General features: G+C 38.2%; 2 protein-coding genes across 2 annotated transcripts in view; one reads left to right on the plus strand and one right to left on the minus strand.

Annotated features, from left to right (window-relative positions):
• Positions 1 to 1,005, minus strand: part of LOC143294068 (spermatogenesis-associated protein 24-like) — a 7,469-nt gene extending 6,464 nt beyond the window's left edge. The window contains exons 1-2 of the mRNA XM_076605485.1: positions 811 to 1,005; positions 496 to 573 (exon numbers count right to left, since the gene is read on the minus strand). Of these exons, the coding sequence (XP_076461600.1) occupies positions 496 to 573; positions 811 to 1,002 (270 nt within the window). The 5' untranslated portion in view covers positions 1,003 to 1,005. The remainder of the gene's footprint in view (positions 1 to 495; positions 574 to 810) is intronic.
• A 275-nt stretch (positions 1,006 to 1,280) lies between these two features.
• On the plus strand, positions 1,281 to 19,945 carry LOC143293451 (uncharacterized). Its single transcript, XM_076604322.1, has 12 exons — positions 1,281 to 1,354; positions 3,115 to 3,273; positions 3,833 to 4,239; positions 4,897 to 5,045; positions 6,478 to 6,589; positions 7,547 to 7,806; positions 8,373 to 8,465; positions 9,038 to 9,103; positions 9,733 to 9,816; positions 10,398 to 10,853; positions 15,093 to 16,484; positions 17,591 to 19,945. The coding sequence occupies exons 2-12, from the start codon at positions 3,206 to 3,208 to the stop codon at positions 17,666 to 17,668; spliced, it is 3,165 nt and encodes a 1,054-aa protein (XP_076460437.1). The 5' UTR covers positions 1,281 to 1,354; positions 3,115 to 3,205; the 3' UTR covers positions 17,669 to 19,945.
• Positions 19,946 to 20,689: the final 744 nt, after the last annotated feature.

A 20,689-nucleotide genomic window follows, 5' to 3' on the forward strand; every position in this document is an offset into this window, starting at 1 on the left:
AGCATTATTATGATCTGAGTGTCAGTAATTAATATTCTGCATACACTTATTACTTAGAACTAAAATCTGAACGTAGTTTTGAATTAACTCCAATAATTTGATAAATCTACACAAAGGTACAAGAATCTAAACATTCATAGAACTCAGAAAATCTCAGACATTTTCTCTTTTTATGATGAACACAAAATGATAAATTTCAAGTTCAAACACAATGATAGTTTTCAAGAATTGGACTAAGAAATTATGGATGTCAGTCATTTCCCCTGGTATGCAAGTTATTTGAAATTGATTATCTTCTTTTCCATTGCCCCTTCATTTACATTATTGTAAAATTTATGATAATGTTAAACTAATGGCATGATTCAATGACTGCATCGTTTATAAAAAAAAATAAAATAAAGGCAAGTACAATATCTACACTGACTGAGAACAGAATATGCTGTCAAATGAATAAAGCACAAACAGTCACATAAAGCCATATTATGCACAAAATACCTCAACTTTGTTTAGTTTTGACAGATGCTCCTCTTTCGAAATGAGGTGATCACGCATGAAGGACTCTTGGCAGTAAACCTGGGGAGAAATAAAAAGATTTTAGTATCATATTATGATGCATCTGACCAAATTTCTCTAATTGGAGATAAAGTTATTCTTATCTTAAAGTTACAAGCAACTGACCCACACGTTACTCCTCTTTCTGTGTTTCACTCCACTGGTACATATTAACTCTCTCTCTCTCTCACACACACACACACATGCATTTGACTGGGTGCCCTGCTGTTGGAAGAAGAAAGTTTTACGTGAACTCACACTTTCTTGCAACTGGCTGAACGCTGCATTTTGAAGTTGTATAACTTCTCTGACCTGCCGCTGAACAATCTCATGAACCGGTGTGGCAGGTTTTGCAATACTCGATATTTCATTAAAGCTAGTGTCGCTATCTTCTGAACAAGTATGTGTTTTCTTTTCCGAAACATGTGCACACTCGCTAGATTCAGCCATCGTTTTCTAGTTTCTAAGGTTAAAGGTGAAGGTCGAAACTTAAAGAGTGCCATCAACTTTGTTTTTGCTCAGTATAGCATTACTCGTATTGCATTCAGAATTTAATGCTGCGTATAGATATAAATTTACTAGTCCAAATATGTGTAAAAAAAACTTTGTATCCGTGTTTTTTTCCATTTTCAAGACGTTGATTAACACACACTTGACGGTCAGAGATTTTTGTTAAACCGGATGTTATTGTATCATGAAATCTGATTGGTCAATTTGTCAGTTGGGGAATTTCAATGGTTGGAGAAGGCCCCACTGCAGTGCTGAAGAACTGACCTCGAATATTTCCACGCTTAATCAGCAAGTAAGGTTTAATATATTGCTCGATGCACACAGTTGTCTTCATTTGGATGCTTTGTACTTTCAAATGAAGTGATCAACTTTGCTGTGTGTGAATCCGACCGTAACAATATTGATAAGAAACGGCAAGCCAGTCAGTGAGTCGAATCAGGTGACACGCTCTCTGTGACAGTGTGTCTATCACTCTCACTCTCCCCGTCCCACCCTCGCTCTATTTTGATGTTCGTGTTTCATTTCTATTTTTATAACCATCATCATGCTTAGTGTACCTTGTATTATTAAGTGTAGACTGTAGTGTGTACCCTATTTTGGGTCAGGTACAGATGACAAAACAACAAACCCACATCAGACTGATCAGAGCTCATCTGTTAATTTTATTCTCGCAAATAATTTAAAGAATTCTATCTGTCTTGTCTCACTGTCTCTGAAACCATCTCTCTGTCTTCTCTATCTCCCAGTCTGCTTTGTTGTATCTATCACTTTCCATTTGAATCAAGGCTGTGTGTGCTTGTGTACGTGTGTGTGTGTGTGTGTGTGTACGGTTCATGCAATGCATCATAAATTTCTTGGTTCAGGTTCAGGTTCAGGTTAGGGGCTGATGTTGATCATCGTAGCCTCACGGCTTTTTACGCCCCATCTCATTTGATTAGCACAAGGCCTCACGGCCTTCTTTATGCTATGTCGTTATCTGTCTTGTCTCAGTCTAAGTAGACCCAGTTACAATTATCTTGGACCATCAAAGTCAAACCAAATGTCTTTTAAAATTTTGTGATTATCGATAAGGTTCTTGAAGTTGTTGGTATTGGAAGCATACTTGATGTTAGTGGTTAGTTTATTCCAGTCGTTAGTAACCCTATAACTGAAAGCAAATTTCCTTGTGTTATTGTTATGTCTCTGTTTATAAATTTTATCAACACTGTTTCTTGTTTCCATATTAGTATCTGGCGGTGAATCAAAGAAGTGATCTTTTTTAATATCGTCTATACCATTACAGATCTTATAGGCTTGAATCAAATCTCCTCTTTTTCGTCTTGCTTTCATCGAGGGTAATTTTAGGAATTTCAGTCTTTCTTCGTAAGACAAATCCTTAATTTCATGCACCAGTTTGGTAGCACGTCTTTGCACTCTTTCAATAGTAATTGATTGACGTATTAGTCTAGGACACCAGGCAGGGAGACCATACTCCAAGAGAGGTCTTACAAGAGCTTTATAAAGTCGGAGAAAAATATCCTTATCAATAAACGAAAAAGTACGTTTAAACTTGAACTTATATAATGTAAAATAAAGTTCACTTAGAAGGCTTACGCCTAAGTTGTGGCTGTAAATGAAACTAGTGTAGATGGTAGTAAAATTTTCCCACCTCCACTCCTCCCACAAAGTGTCAAACACTTCATCTTGCCTGGCAGTCTGTACATATCCATATTCCGTGGGTGGATAAAAGCCTTCATCTTCAAATAAACATGGCAAGTGTAACATTCACATTCTGTACATGTCATCTGTGTAGTTATTGTGGATGTCCAGAAAGCTAACATACCAGTGCTCAAGTCATCCAATCATAGACTTCAGAGAAGAAGTGTGTAAGAAGTGTATTGGCAGATATCTTTCTTTTAGTCTTAAGTTAAACTACATCTTGGTGGCATCTTGTAAATTTTTATTATGAATAAGTTTGCAACAAAGTTAACACCATTGACTAGTTTGAAAGAACTTCCATTGTGCCAGTGTTTCAGAATAATTAAAGTATTTCACTATTTTGTCTCTTTTCAGATCAGGCACTACCAGATGTGATCCAGCTATCCACAGTGGTTCAGTCTGCAGATTGACAGTCAAATTCAGTTTTAGGGGTGAGCCTTGGAAAATGGAGAAAACAACTTGCCAACAGAATGAAAATTTGGTACCACTACCAGTCAGTCAAAAAAAGAAAAGGTGTGTAATAGTATTTAAAAACAAAAACATTGTAGACTACGCTATCATGAAATAATATGTTTATATATATATATATATATATATATATGAGTATGACAATTGATACACGCTTGTTTTTAATACTTAATTAAAGATTTTTTCCAGGTTAAAGAAAGTCATGAAACAGTACATGTGTTACTTTAGATTTAAAACATGAACTGATGAAGACAGTGAAAATAAACCAGACTACCACTGGAAGTACCAGTAAATGTGTGTGTGTGTGTGTGTGTGTGTGTGTGTGTGTGTGTATCTTTGATTCTTATTTTCATTGATCAGGCAATGTATATTTCACAGGACTATGAAGATGCTCTTGTTCATACTTTTCTTGGAGAAAGAAGAGGTTAATTGATTTTCATTAAGTTTGTGTTCCTTGCATATTATTAATAAAATGATAATATCGTATCTTGCCCCATTGTAAAAATCTTACTCAGCTACTGTCACATTATATATTATTTACTCTTCTGCAGGTATGCCAATGCCACAGGATTCAAATATTTATTTGTATCTCTATTTCTTGCAGTGGCATTCCTGTACCTGTGTGGAAAAAGGCTCAGACCCAGAGACAGGTGTTGGCTACAGTATCAGAGTTCCAGCAGAACATTGTACAAAACAGCACCAGACATAGACCAGTACAAATGCAGCCCACAACCAAATCGTATCATCCTGATACAGGGGTCATGAAAAAAATAAGTTCACCTTCAGCTGGAGTTGGAGGTAGAACTGAAATCAGAAAACCACCTGTATCTGCTGAATGCAGCAATTCAGAAACCAAAGGAGTGGCATCTGCTGTTCAAATCAAAACTGTGGAAAAAGCTCCAAAGACAGTGACTTTTGCGTCTGAGTGCCCTGCATCTAAAAGTACCATGAAAAAGCCAGGAAATTTTCCAGATCAACCATTGTCTCTTGTAGAAGAGCAGCAACAAAGTGGTATGCATTATATTATTATGGGTTTTATTTGTATCTCAACGGATGGGAGGGAAGAAAAGTAACTTAACAATAACATTGTTTAATTTTGACTGTTTAATTTTGACTGATTGCTTTTGTCTTCTGATGGGTTTTCAGCCCTGAAGTGACCCTTTGTGGTCAGTTGGGTTCTGAGCCACATGATTGTATTTGATTTTGAGGAAACGTGGAAAAAGAAAGAAAGAAAGAGTAAAACTCGTTCGTTGAAATCAGCATCCATATTAATTCATGTCATGGTGCTCCCACACATGACATGTATATACACCTGTACAGTATGTATTCATACATGTATATATATATATATACACACACATGCAGGAATGAACACCTTGTTAATACCTTACCTATGCAGATGGAACACATAAATTTGTGTTACATTTCATGATCATGCAGTGTAGTACCTTCTAATTAGGCTGCCCATAACTAGCAAATTCATGTACTGTTGTATACATTCTATTTATAACTAAAGAGAAGAAAAGACAAGCTGCAAGCAAAAGAATATCCATCCCATCCCCTCAAAAAGAAAAGAGAGAGAGAGAAAGAAGGAGAGAAAAAGACATTCTTATTTAAAGAGAAAGTGCTAGCTTCATTTGGTTTGAATCATGATTGTGTGTTTCACAGGTATAGAATTCCAGAGGGACTGTAATGCCTTGAGAAGTATTCTGACAGACACAGGCATAACTGTGGCATCAATGGGTTCACTCAGTGAGATGTTCAGACCTCAGAGGACAACAGAGGGACAAGGGAGGCCTGTATACACACCAGCAAAGGTATTATATATATATATATATATATATATGTGTGTGTGTGTGTGTGTGTGTGTGTGTAAGAGTTTGAGATCATGATGTATACGTTTCCCTCACTTGCTTGTCTTTTGTACTGTCTCAGTGGTATTATTCCCACTCATCCTGGTACACCCATACTCAGCCATGCCAGACTCATTCTGTCACAGTCCATCATTATCAGGTGTGGAGTGATGGCCTAGAGGTAACGCGTCCGCCTAGAAAGCGAGAGAATCTGAGGGCGCCGGTTCGAATCACGGCTCAGCTGCCGATATTTTCTCCCCCTCCATTAGACCTTGATTGGTGGTCTGGACGCTAGTCATTCGGATGAGACGATAAACCGAGGTCCCGTGTGCAGCATGCACTTAGCGCACGTAAAAGAACCCACGGCAACAAAGGGTTGTTCCTGGCAAAATTCTGTAGAAAAATCCACTTCGACAGGAAAAACAAATAAAACTGCACGCAGGAAAAAAAAAAAAAAAAAAAAAGGGTGGCGCTGTAGTGTAGCGACGCGTTCTCCCTGGGGAGAGCAGCCCGAATTTCACACAGAGAAATCTGTTGTGATAAAAAGGAATACAGATACTGATCCACCCACTAGTGAACAGAATTAATCAGAGATCTATCTGTGATATAATTACTCTAATGCATTGACAACTCTTCATATGTTTGAGGCTTAGTACACTCAGCTTCATGCATGAATCTCAACCCTGACATGGCTCATTGGTGTTAGCGAGGCTGTAACTGATAAGCAACAATGTTCCATGCATTCATGAGCCATTTGCCTTTCAGGCTGAAAAAATCAATTAAAAAATGAATTCACATGACTGGTTGATAATAATATTTAGATATATATTTGTTATTGACTGGTTCAAATCCAGAAACCCTTAGTCAGTTTGGACGTGCCAGAGCAACTGTTGAGTCTGTGAGTTAAATGTGTGTTTGAAATAGAGCATTTATGTCAAAGCAAACAAACAAACAAAAACTGAATGCCTATCCATTCAGTCTCAAACATTGTTACCAGAAATATTTAAGTGGAGAAGTGCAGTAAATGAAAGATGTTTTCATATCATTATCAGTCATTCAGCTTGTAACCATCTTATAACAAATCATTAGAAAGGATCATGTATTATTTTGAATTTGTTTTTGTGCAGAAATCTTGAACTGCATATAGTAATAGTTCTTGTGCCATTCTTTAAGTCTACAGGATATAAGATATTAGTTCCGTTGTGTAGTGGAGTTATCTTGTTATTGTCACTTGTAATGTATAATTAGAGCTATTTGTTTTTGTCTTCGGAGGAATGCCGTCAGTAATGGATATAGAAAAGAGTAATGAAATAAATGTTAGCAGAAACTGCTATTTGCTGAACGGTTGGTGACTGTAGTGGACTGTAATGAAATCTGTCACTTTCTTCCTTTACAGATGCGACAGTCTCTCTACACAAAAGAGCCAAGAATGTCACTGATCGATTCCTGCAAAAAGTATAAACAGGCCCTAAGACAGCAAAGAGGCTTGGACTTGGAAGAAGAATCAGGTAAATGTTACAATTTTATGCAGTCATGAGATAATGAGTTTGTGGGTGAGTATATTTGGTGTATAATTGTATGTTTTGAAATGCTATATTCCATTTGACAGGAATCTTGGTCAAGTCAAAGACATTCATAGCAAGTTTGTTTTGTTGTTGTTGTCTGCAAGATGCCTGATCGCATCTTTAAAAACAACAGCTGTGTTTCATTAAGTTCTTTTGTTTAGCACAAGGAAAAATAAAATGAAATACATGGCCTTAAGTTTAACTTTGATGGAGGTTTATTTGGCATGCTTTTATTTCCTTGCTTTTGACAAAATAGCTGTTAAAACCTGCAGTTGAACTAATCTTCGTTCTACTACTACTAGGCAGTCAGTGTGAATAGGGCACTCACTTTGTTAATGAACATTGATGCTGGCCACATAACTTCTGGTCTAATTTATGACATCTGTCCATGAAACAATTATTCAGCATCATTAAACATCCAAGTATTTAAGATATGAAGTTTTGGTAAATAAACCAACCAAAATAAGTTGTTTTTGATATGTTTATAAAATACAGGTATGTCTTTTGTGTTCAGATACTTTCAGGTTTTTTTTCTTTCTTTTTTTTTTTTATCTCCACTTTTACATATGAAGATCTGCACACATGTATGATTCAAAATTAAAATATGCCTGTACAGTTTTTGCACTGCCGCATACATGTAACATGATTTTTAAACATTCCCTTGTAATGAAAACTTGATTACGACAGAACAGTCATGTTTTTGATGTGTAATTGTACATCTTGACATGGAACAACAGTATACTATGCTTCAAATTTTTTGTGTATAAGGTCAGACAACTTTGAAGAAGCCAGCATGACTTTGAAGGTAAACGTCTGGTAAAACATGTTCATATTCACTGATTTTAAGTTCCTTTGTAATCACCACATCTCACCCTATCTTCCTCTGTGTTTCGCTTTCAGTGTCGGCCTCCCCTGCACTTGTGAGAGGTTCCCCAAAAGTGGCAGTGAGCGAGTCCCCCTTGGTGAAAGGAATGAGGTCACACAGTGTGAGGGGGTCTGTGTATCCTGTTTGGTCCCATAGTAGTCTCTTCAGCCCATGCAGCCGTCAGCAGTCGAGCACCAGCCAGCCGGTGGTGAGGGACAGTGGGGATGACAGCAGGGAGGGGCTGGGGACACCCAGAACGCCTGCCATGGCCTTCAGTCGAGTTCCTGTCACCCCGGTAAGGATTGTGGACTGAGATTCAGGAAGTCATGACGTTTATACTTTATTTATAATGTATGTTGACGCTTGTTTGGTTCATGCATGTGTGTGTGTGTGTTGGGGGGGGGGGGGGGGGGGGGGCACATGTGCATGTGTGCATTGTTTTATTGTCATTTGTGCAGCATCCCTGCACATAAGAATATGGTATTCGTAGAGCTAGAAGTTGAATCGTACTTCATAATTGCTTTCTGGTAGATAATGGTGTCATTTCTTGAACGATTTGTATAAGACATTGTTAGTGATAAAATGCTTGTTATATCTCTTAGTTTGAATTTGTTTTCACTACGTTTTCCTGTTTCCCTTGAGCTGAAGCTGTGTGTTGCAAATTTAAGATTATCATTATGTACATCCTGTCTATTCATAACTAAGTTGTGTGCTACAAATTATACATTTGACTGATTTATATGCCTATCAGTTCTATGTTACAAGCTATAGATTGGACGCATATATATGTATGTCTTTATAAGTTGTGTGTTACACATTATAGATTGAAAATGTATGTGTCTATGAATTTGCTCATGGCAGCAGTCCTCAAGACAAGGGGGCTTTGGGAGCTGCTTTGTGGGAGGCACTCCAGGAACTCCTTCATCAGCATATCGCAGAGCGGCTGTCACACCTGTTAGTGTGCATGTTTGTGTGTGTGTGTGTGTGTGTGTGGTTCAGCCTGTGTACATCTCCTCTGTGTTTGTGTCAGCATTATATTGTGCTTGTGTAAATGTATTTGTGTGTAATTTATGAATTATGAATATTCACAAATGTATTTAACTTTAAGTCAATGACAATGGCATAAAACACAATGAGTTTATCTGATGGGTCATGAGTGCTTATGTGTGTGTGCTGATGCATGTGTGTGTGCATGTGTGTGTTTTTGGATAAATGTATATTATATACTAACAGAAGAAAAATGGCACTGCATTTCTCTCAGAAAACGATGTTTTGCTATAGGGCTCAGTGCAAAAGTTTTTGTCTTCCTTTTCATGTTTTGAAAATGTATACTGGTTAGTAATTTTATAAGGAAAAAAATCATATGCATGGTTCTATATTGTTATATTGCTATATAGTGACAAATATTTTGTAGAGAATAAGACAGGATGCTTTGAATGGGAAGAAGAAAAAAAGTCTTCAGTCACAGTGTCGGGTATGATTTTGTTTGTCGTTTCTGATGTGATGATGTTCACTTGTAATGACAGGCTCGTCGAGTTCCTGTCCATAGCAGTAGCAAGACGAGAGTGAAAACAGAAAACATTGTCAGTATGGTAAGTTTAAAAAAAAAAAAAAAAGTTATTTCATTTTATTTCTCTGTTGTGAATAAGGTGTTCAGCTTATCCTTTATTATGACCCTCATTTATGGGTCTGTATGTCTGCCTGAGATTAGTGAGAATCAAAGTCCAAGTGTTACTTGGATGTGGTGTTCTGTCACCCAGTAATGTTCAGACGCAAGTAATGAGATTTGTATAACTGGCATCTGCCTCCATTTTAGTGTGAGAGTACTCTTCAGTTATTTTTTATGGATGAAAGATTTTGGGATAGCAGTACTGTACTTATAATCACAAGTCGGTCTAAATGGTGATTTTAAAAAGACAGCGTTTATAATTCATTCTTATTGAAACTTAGGATTGACATGAACTTTGTCATTCAGCAGTTTAAGATTAAGAGAAAAAAAAAAGAGCTTAAAAATAAGGCTGAGAGGCAAATTACATCACATTCTATTCATTTTTTATAGAAGTCTGTGAAGTGTTGCTGTGACTCTTAGAAACTTTCTTTTATTAGTAAATTATACATTGATTGCAGTTACTTTACAGACTATGTAGTATAGTGTATGCATTTTTGTGGTAAGAAGAATGGCATAATGAAATTTGGTTCATTGACTGTCTGCATGGTGCAGAGGCTAGAGGGCAGTACAAAGAAGCAGCTGAAATGGGCTGATATCCTCGGAACCTGTAGTCCAGATGTCCAACGCACTGAGCAGGTAAAACACTGGAAGCTTATTTGTATTGCTCTGTCCCTTTTTTATTATCTTAAATTTTTATTTGCATCATGATTTGTGGTAATGTTTTGTTTGTTTGTTTTTTAAGCTGGACGACTGCAGACTTTGTTGTAACAGTTAACTCTGTCAACTCTGTTTTGTAGTCTGAGCCAGCTTAGATCAAGGTGTGAAAGTGAAAAGTTTTAAGTGTGAAAGGAAATAATATATTTGCCATTATCTTGTTTATTTTGGAATGTCTAAAAGGTATTATGCTTCTTTGAATGACAATGTAGAAAAAAAAGAGAAAAAAGTGAAAAAATGCAGAAGAAAAACAAAAAACAAAATATTGGAAGCATTTTCTAGGTAGGTGGGAACTTAACCCCACCACCATCCTTGGAATGATTAGGAATTACAAAGGCAAATTATGTGGAAATTTTTTTTTCTGTAAAATCTGTTGCAGTCTTAACTAAAGATCACCTGTATTTGAAGACTTATTACTGCTTACTTTCTCTGCCTGTCTGTCTGTCTCTCTGTATCTGTCTCTTTATCTGTCTGTCTGTCTCTCTCTGTTTCGTTGTCTACAGGTTGTTCATCAACTACCAACCAGCAGCAACCAGAACCACAGCATCACCACATATCAAGAGCCTGTCAGTACTTTCAGACCACCATCATCAGCAGAACAGGGAGCATCCCACTTCACTGTTTCCAAGAGAGCTGATATGAACGGCATGGCTGAGCTGTCAAAACTGACTCCCCGGCGTCACATGGAGGAGGACCAACAAGGCATGGTGCTGCCATCCTCCCTGAGAGATTTCTCGGCACGACTCCTCCCTGTCTGTGAAGGGGACGAGGGAGACGATCGTTGTGCAGAAGTGGGAGAGAGGGGTTGGCGGCACAGAGCAGCACATGGTGGTTCCACCGTTGCCACATCGTCATGGTCGTCCATCGATGCCAGAGAAAGCCAGGTAGCGTCCATGGCCTGTGGTAGTTCTGCCAGTGCTGCCGCCCCCTCGCAGTCGGACTTCCAAGCACGCCTGCAGGTCAGGTTTTGTGATTATTGATCTCAGTTTCTCTTCCTTGTTGGTCATTGACATCACAACTGACTGATGATGATGATGATGATGAAAATGATAATAGCATGTCACAAATGTTTTGTTGTTTCTTTCTCTGCACCAGTTTCTTCTTCACACAGTTTTAATGGCGTTTTTACAACTTCCATTCTGATGTTTCACAATGGGCATGAATCATGTTAGCTGACGTTTCTTTTTAGCTTAGATGGCATACAAAAGTGATACATGACGTAGATGCAGCTTTCAAGTTTTAGTTTTGTCTTCTCAGCAGCATTTTTTGATGACATGGTTCATGGCAAAAGGGAAAAAGTCCCCTGCTGACAAGAAAAGCTGCCATATTTTTTCTGTGCTTACTGAACGATGAACATGATATAGATTTGTGTCTCCATTCTTTTTTTTTTTCTTTCTACACATTTGATTAATACGTGTGTGTTATGGTCTATGTCTCTTAATTCTAACGAGCACTATCCTCCAGTAAAATTCTCCGTACCTACTGCATTTTCTGATTTTCTTTTATGTTTTGTCTGCGTGTATTATTATTATTATTTTTTTTTACCTGTGTACCACTTGTTATATTATCCAAATTTAATTGGTTAAACATCCCATAACCTTTTACGGCCATCAAGACAGTGAGTTCATATCCACTGTGTCATAGGTTCAGCACAGGGAGGCAGTGCTGAATCCTCTCCTTCCTCCATTTCAGCCTTCCCCCAAACAAGGTCAGGTACACATTCACACCTGGCTGGTGTGAGGAAAATCACAGTAAAGCATCTTTGCCAAGGACTCGACATCATGTCAAAGCAGGACCTCAAACCCTGATTGCTGATGAACACTAAATCAGATGTCCAATGGCTAACCGACTCTGCCATGGTGCCGCCAAATGTAATTGTGAAGATAAAAGAAGAATGCTTGAACCCAACCTTACAAAGAAGACAAGTAGCTGTTACTAAAGAAATGTTGCCCTGCATACATATATGTTGAATGAGACTGGGACTCATTGAACCCATGGTAATGACTCGGCAGACATGCAAGGTTTCCTCTGGTGGGTGTCCTTGCAGCACCTTTACATGGAGTTGCCTATGTAATGCTGACATTGTGGCTTTCACAGACTAAGTCTGAGTTGGCTGTTTATGGAGGAGAAATATATGAGAATAATGTTACTGGGAGTGTGCCAAAAATTGGAAATGGAGAAAGAAAGTGATTCAGTTTATTCTTCAATCTTCTGCACAATGAGCTGGGGAATGAATAGTAAAGTGGCTGTGGTAGCAGATAAGACACTCTTCTTCCACTTTGTTCAAGTCTTCTCTGAGAGCACACTTCTTTTAACTAACGTTAAAATACCCCGGTGCCATTGTATTTGATGTGTGCTTCTCATGCATGTGGCATTGTGTGTATGTCTGTGTGGTTCTTTTTACCCATTTTTTTATGAAGCACCTGAAGCACTATATAGAGAATAGGTGCTTGCCGCTATATACATTTACATAATTATTAATTTAGTAGCTGAGCTTTGAATTTTAATACTTACATCGGCTTTTGTTCCTTATGTTATACGCTGAACTGTTGTCACAATGCCAGAAGAGAATGTATGTTTGTGTTTATTTATGAAATCATGTTGGATGCCATGTGAATGTGTATTACTATTTATTTTGAGAATCCTTTCAGAAGAATGTGTTAACTATGGGATTGTCATTGAAACCTATTCTTATGGCATGCTCATTTGCTTTTGTTAGCTTTGGCATGTTCATGAAATGAAGGAAAAAAGAAGTCTTGGAATGACAGCATTGTATGAATGCTAACAAATTGCTATGCATGTTTGAATGTAGGCTATGGTGTTTGATGGAAGCAAGAAGATGAGCATTGGTAAAAATAAGTACAGGCCATAGGTTTACAGTATTAATCATTTAATGTACATTGGATTTGAGAATTTTTCTGAAATACATATTTGAATGATTGTTTGCCAAATATCAAGTCGTCAAATCATGATAAGATTATCTTAAAAATCTTCTCTCTTTTTTTTTTTTTTTTTTTTTGTGGATGGGGGACAGGGTGTGTTGGGAATTGGCTTGATAATGTTGACAGAAGTTTGTACATACATGGATATCAGGATTTTGAAAATGTAGAGATGATGGTGATGAGATCTTTTTAAACTTTAAACCTTTTAAACACTTTTAAGTGTCTAATACTGAAGCTCATGCACTCAAAAGTTTTTGTGTCTGAAATTGGTATTTTCTCAAAAAATACAAATTCCATCGACATTTCAATCATAAATCCATTAGAAAATTAAGGGTAAGTTTAAAAGCTTCAGTGACTGATGCTTGTGGATGCTTAATGTTAACTGCATGCTGTGGTCTTCTTAAAATAAAGTGTACAACATGCATTTTGTTTGCTGTTTGTGAGAATGCACATGAGAGTGTATTATGGCCAGAAGTAAACAACAACAACAACAAAACAAGTGAACAACAAACAAAAAAACAACAACACGCCAACAAACAGGTGAGTCTTTTCTTAATAACTTTTGTGACCAAGCTCCACACTCAAACTATGGCAAGTTTGATTGGGTTGCTTTATTTGTTTTAGTGAAGCTTAATTGAAACGAAAATGCTGTGAAATTTTTCTCTTTTTTTTTTTTTTTTTTTTCTTTTTGTTTGGTTTGTTTTGATCATTCCTGCTGTGTTAGGAATTTAGGAATTCATTTGTTTCTGTCTGTCTGCTTCTCTCTTTCACACACACACACAATACATACGTATCATCAGGTTAAAGTAAAAACATTTGGTGAAAGGATGAAGAAGGAAAATAACATTTGAAGCTAAGCTAATATCATGTCAGCATTTGTATTCGCTTATTGAATCTATAAGGCTGTAAATGACTGGTATCTTTCCAAACACAACCCGTTAAAAGTGGTTAACGGTCCAGCAATATCTGTGTAGTCCTGCAACTATTTACTGATTTTGAATGAAACACTTCTTTTCTCAAGTTTAGGTCACAGGCTTAGCTGGGAAAAGTTTTAAGTTTATAGATCTGAATGAGACTGATAACAGGGTGTAAACTTGTCCATTTCATTATTCAGTTCAGAGATTGAGATAAAAACTAAGAAAGAGGTCAAGACTGAGAGGGAGAAGACATGTCAGCAAAACTGGAAATGAAAAAAACAACTAACATCAAAGTACTTGCACCCCTCATTCCTCACCTATTTTAGAACTTTCTTTGTCCTGATTCACCCTGAATCTGATTATCAAGCAGATGGCTGTGTCACAAATGTACAAACTGGAAATAATAGTTTGAAAAAAAAAAAAAGAAAAAAAAAAGATTGAAGCATGGGTTGAGAAGGAAGAGAGAGGAAAAAAAAGGGACTTTACTGCACACTGTTACACAAGCAAGTCACATTTTTTGGTCTGTATTTTGTAAAAATGATACTGTGAATAGTGAGAACAGCAGGACACCATTACCCTTGTCTGTGTCTGTGTGTGTGTCTCACAAAATAAACCAGGTGATCAGTCAAATGGCAGTATTAGTCATAGGCACCGGTTGGTATTGTTTCATAATATATATAAACTTACTGTATTGGTGACTAAGTCTAAGTGCTGTCTGAAAAATTGCCAGTAATTCCTAATTTGCAACTACAGTTAGAGCAGTGACTATCCCACCACCCCACCCCCCACTCCCCTCCACACCACCCCACACTCCCTTGAAGTGGAAGAACTTCAGTTCTGATTTGTGAAATGGCTTTGAGTAACTGATATTAAGCCAAGTTTGAATTCACATGTGTTGCCTAATGCATTTTCTGCACAGAAAAAAAATCCAACACAGCAAACAGAATTGTCATTGTTCAGTCCTTTTGTAACAAACAGTCACTGATTTAAAAACAATACAACAATCAAAAGGAATGAAAGGCACAAAAACAAGCACTACACATGCACATGTATGTGCGGCGCACACACATGCACACACACAAACACACACACACATAGATGATGACAAATGAAGTTACAATATATCATAGACATATCATGATGACATCAGAAGGAAACAAAAATTGAGAAGAGAACAAAAAATCAATCTTAAGATTTTCATGCTGATTTTAGGAGATTGAAGAGCTGCTCATCAGTGATCAAACCTCCATTCACAGGGAAAATTGAAGCACACAGAAATTCATTCAAACATTATCAGAATGCAGCCATGGCAGTGACTGGAACTCTTTGTCATGTGCAGGTTCTGGAGCAGCAGGAGTGTGGCATTCAGAGTGAGATGCAGCTGCTGCAGATGTCAATGCAGAAAGAAGAGGAGGCAGACAACAGTGTCACCCACACAGCTGATGACCAACATCAGACCAGCCACTCCCTTGCACAGCCCTTTGATAACATCACCCAGCAACATGCTTTTCTTGGGGATTTTACGTCTGCCTTTCACTCTGTGCTCCATGGGCCTTGCTTTGATCTGCCTCACAACAGTTTGTTTGGTGTTGAAAGCGTCTCTACGCCCTCACCAGGATCGGGCTCATCAGGCGAGCATTCTTTTGATAATTTTAAATCAGACAATCATGAAATCTGTCATAGTTCATCAGTAGATTCAGAAACTTCAAATAACTCAGGCGTCATTACCACTCGCTTGAACTTGAGCACTGATATCATTTGCCCTCCAGACAACAAGACTTTTGATTCTTTTTCATGGAAAGTAAATACATGGGAGGCTGATTCTCATGTACCAACAATGAATACACAAACATTGCCTGACACAAAACTTTCCCGTCCTTATGCAATCAAAACATCTTCAGTCAAATACAATTGTGATTTTCAACTGATGTCAGACAAGGCAAAAAGTGGGCAGTTTAGCTGCAATACTGCATCCACTCCAGGTTTTGCAGCCCCCAGTATAAATACATCCAATGAGAAATCTGATTCTGTTGAGAACGGGGAAGATTCAGTTCGAATAGCCACGCAAACAATGAAAGAAATTGATCTTGAACCATTGACATCAACGACTCCGCAGTCAGGCACTCTTTGTGATCGGTACGTAGCGAAAGTGAACCCTGTTGGTGTCATAGTGCAGCCTACAGCGCAGTCACCTTCCACTCCAGTCCACCAGCACCACAACACCACGCTGCAGGTCAGTCCTCCGTTATGGACCACCCTTGCTCTACAGTGTGCTGCGAAAAATAACATTGTCCAGGCTGCCTCAGCCATGGAAGTCAGTCAAGTCACTCTCACTGCCCATGACAGTTCCTTCTCTCCACAATCAGAAGTAGAAAGTGTGATGGGAAATTTCACCCGCGATGCTTCTTGTTCCCCGCCATCTCAGTCGATGTGGGAAGATACTCCCACCAGACGTATTTCCCCACTGGCAGACGGAAACCGCTCTGTTTTCAGACCGTACTCTGGCTTCTCCAAACGATCTGCTTCGCGCAGTTCTGTACGACACAGGCATGGCAGGGTGGCCAGCTCCGCCCTGAAGAACCCTGACCTGTTTCTGGAAGCCTTGCTGGAGGATGAGTGTGCCTTGTACGCTGGACGTCTGCAGTCGTTCTTCAGGGACAAGAAGACTTGCTGTGACCGTGAGGAACTCCCCGACCCTGTGGCCAGGATCCTCAACGAGGGAGACGATATGGTACTCTCTCTCTCTCTCTCTCTCACTGTCTTCTCCCCTCCTCTCTCTGTTCTTTCTTTCTGTTTGTCTGTCTATCTCTCTTCCTCCCCTTGCACACTTCCCTCCCAGTGACTCCTTTCTTTCTGTCTGTCCCCACCCTTCTCTCTTTTTTTTCTTGTTTTCTCCCTGTAGGGCTATTACACAAACATGCACAGATACTGAGGTAGATATGCATATCTACAAACACCCAGCCCTAAATTTTTTTATCATCTGATACAAAATTGGATCAGCAAACTTGACAACTTTTATAATGAGGATCTGTCTGAATTCCACCCAGAGAGAAATCTGCTGTGATTGGAGGAGTGAAAAGACCAGTACACTACAATACAAATATTTCACTGCAGTACAATTCAATTCAGTACACTACAAACTTTAATACAATATGATACACTACGATAAGAAACAGTGCACTGAGTACAGTGCATTTGAATAGTTAGAGATGAAAAGCAAGAGCTGCTTTTTGACACACACATCGTGTGTGTGTGATTGTGATTGTGAATTAGGAAATCAGGATTTTGTTGACTGGGACATAATTGTAATATATCATAATTTCATTCTTCTAAAAGTATTCCATGCCATCACATCAACTTCTCAAGAAAGCTGACTTTTTATTATTGAAAGACATTTCTAGTTCTTGATTCTCTCTCTCTCTCTCTCTCTCTCTTATCAAGGAAAAAGAACTCCCCTCACAAGATAATGAAATGAGTTACACAGTTACTTCCCTTACAAGTGTCTAGTTTTTGACCTCTCTCTCTCTCTCTTACACACACACACACACACACATGTATATGCACGCCCATGCAGTTCGACATACAAGCCAAATGATAAACATATACACCCACACACATACAAGATTTCTTACAAAATGATGACAAAAATCTGCTAATGCACAGTTGCATGTTTGCTATTGAATGCAATTTAGGTGTGTGCGTGTGTGTGTGTGTGTGTGAGCACATATATTCACATGTATGTGTATCACTGAATCACTGGTGACTGAATGAGCCTGCAGTGTGAGTAAACTGTATATACCATCATGTACACTTGCGCGTATCATGTCTGTGTTGCAGCACTTCATACCGATCTGTAATGACCCCACCTTCAGATCAGCAGTATTAGAAAACTCAGCCTTCGTCCGCTTTGTCTGACACTGAGACCGACTGTGCGAAAGACACAAATTAATAGAAAGCAGCTAACATTGAGCAAGTTTGTGCCTTCATGGCAAACAGCACTGGACAAGCTCAGGGTGCTTATCCAGCCAGTGCCACAGTGGCAGTGCTGACTTTCCCAGGTGTGATACTGACAAGGGATTTTGCAGGAAGATGACTGCATCATCAAAGTTTTATTCAGCAGGTTTTTATTGTTTTGTTTTGTTTTGTTTTTTGTTGTTGGCTTTTTTTTTTGTGACTGGCTAGTCCGGCTGGATCTTTTCCTACAACATTATCAGGATTATTCTTTCCTGGGCCCAGTCTGTCATTATGATGGATTGTTGTTTATTGATACGGTGAAGATGTTTGAGTTTACATAGTTTGAAAACGTTTGTGTTATCTTCAGTTGTTGTTGTTGTTTTTTTTCCCCAGGGTTATTCAGTTTGTTTCTGTCTGTTTTTTTTTTTGTTTTTTTAGTACATGGAAGAGCAGACATTCGAAATCTTATAATTTTTTATTGATGTATTGGACTTTGGGGATATGTGGAATTGGCCTGTCATAGTGAAATGCAAAATTATACATAAATCATTCATATTATTGTATATGAATATTCCAGGTGCATGCTTCCGCTGTAATCAAGTCTTTATAAATGTTCTTCATTAGAACTGCAGTACATTAAGCTGATTCTGATCTACTGCTTGGCCTGTGTCATTAGAAAGTTCTGCAGTGTGTAATTTGCTTATTTTATCATTTATGTCTTGAATATTCATCTTATGTCTGCCGTCTTGAATATGCATCTGATGTTTGTCTGCCCATGCAGTGCCCACCTCATATGAAGATCAGACATTGCGTGTCATGTATATACTGTGTGAAATGAATATTTTTCACATTCATAGCTTATTGTGCTCAACCCAACCAGAAGTGTACCTATTTGTCATATCATGATAAATCTGCCTGTGTATATGTGACCTTTTTTTTTTGCAGCTTACCAAAAACAATCTCTCCCAACTGTGATTTTCAGAATTTATCAACAACAACCAAAAATTTAGAAAATGAATAAGTAAAAAAGGTTCTTATTCTGTTGGAAAGAATGTGGGATTTTAAGATTAAATTCAAGTAATAGAATATGACTTAAAGAAAGAAAAAGAAAAAAGTACTGAAGTGCTAAAGTCAGGAGTGGCTTCTTCATGTGAGAAACAAAAATTGTGGTGGTCAAAATAGCAAATAGATGTTTTACTTATCACATAAAGAATGATATCCATGACCAAAAAAGATTACGTAATTCAAGGAAGTGTATGTTGTGTACAAGGGTATCAGATTTCTGAAGCCATTTATTCTATTTATCTGTCATACATTCATATTTGATGGGCAATACTCACCATGCTTACAGTATTTGCTATCAATATATAAGAACCATTAACAGTAGAGTAGGCATTGCCTTGCCCTAAGTGCATTTTTGTCCTGAGGCATTGTACCAAGTTAAGAAGAAAAAAACAACAACAAAAAAACAAAAACAAAATAGCCTGCTTATTTCCATGCAGTGCCATGTTTTAGCTTACTTGCCTTGCTTCCATTGTTTTATGATAGGATTTAGAATTTGTATTGCAGATACATTGTATGTTTTCCACCTATTTTTGTCTTCCCTTATTTCTTTCTGGTTTTGCATGAGAGGTGTACAGATTCAGATGACATACGACAACCCACTTTTTGGGGGGGAGGCTCATGCTGACATGCCTTCTGTGGTGGGCAGTCGGGAGTGTCATGTGTGTGGAATTTTTTTAGTTGCAAAATAAGACTGTGGTTCTTTTTTCTTTTCTTTTTTTTTTTTCTTTTGTATGTGAACAGAAATGTGATCAGACATGTGCAATTTTTGTATGCCCATAAATTATATTCTTTTTCTCATACGATGTGATGCATTGAATGATGATGTGCATGTTGTAGTTTCTAAGAATATATACATGTTTAAGTTTTGTCTTTCATGGAATATCACCATCTCCTGAATCTTAAGTATTTTATCATTTTATGTTCCTGTCCATTTAAAAACCCCTTAGGGATTTTTTTTTTAATAATTTTAATTGAGCAGTGATATAGTCCCTTGCCCCATTCTGCTTTCTGGAACAAAATGTTTCCCTTGGTTTGCTGCCTTAGTTTGCTTCAATTACATTAAAAAAAAAAAAGGGTACCCCAGATGCCCAGTAGTGGGCATTGTTCAGTCATCTTCCCATCCCAAACTATGATTGCCATGTCAATTTTGCATGTTTTTGTAGCTTTAGAAATATATACGGCAAGCCCAACATGTATGGTGCAGTTGTCAGTTTCTCGTTTGATTATCAAGTGTGTGTGTGTGTGTGTGTGTGTGTTTCAAATAAGATTTGGTCAGATGGTTAGAACATAAGTTATGTGACATACACAGCTTTTCGACATGACGTCAGAACATACAGTCAGCACATTGTCAAGCACGTAAGTAATAATAACAATAATGATACGATCATTGTACTTACATGGCGCAAACTCCCCACATGATGGGCTCTAGCGCCTCAGTTTCAGTTTCACTTTCTCAAGGAGGCGTCACTGCGTTCGGACAAATCCATACACGCTACACCACATCTGTTGAGCAGATGCCTGACCAGCAGCATAACCCAACGCGCTTAGTCAGGCCTTGAGTGCATGCTTACATATTTGTGTACCTATGAAAGTGGATTTCATTTTACGTAATTTCGCCAGAGGACAACACTCTCGTTGCCATGGGTTCTTTTTCAGTGCGCCAAGTGCGTGCTGCACACGGGACCTCGGTTTATCGTCTCATCCGAAAGACTAGATGCTCAGTTTGATTTTCCAGTCAAACTTAGGAGAAAGGGCGAGAGCGGGATTCGAACCCACACCCTCACGGACTCTCTGTATTGGCAGCTGAGCGTCTTAACCATTCTGCCACCTTCCTCCTCACATTAGATACACTGAGATACAATAGTGTATACCACACACGAGAACATGAGGACATAGAAGTGGAAAAACATCTGCATA

The sequence above is a fragment of the Babylonia areolata genome, chromosome 19 (assembly GCF_041734735.1).
Source record: "Babylonia areolata isolate BAREFJ2019XMU chromosome 19, ASM4173473v1, whole genome shotgun sequence".
Taxonomy (NCBI): Eukaryota; Metazoa; Mollusca; class Gastropoda; order Neogastropoda; family Buccinidae; genus Babylonia; species Babylonia areolata.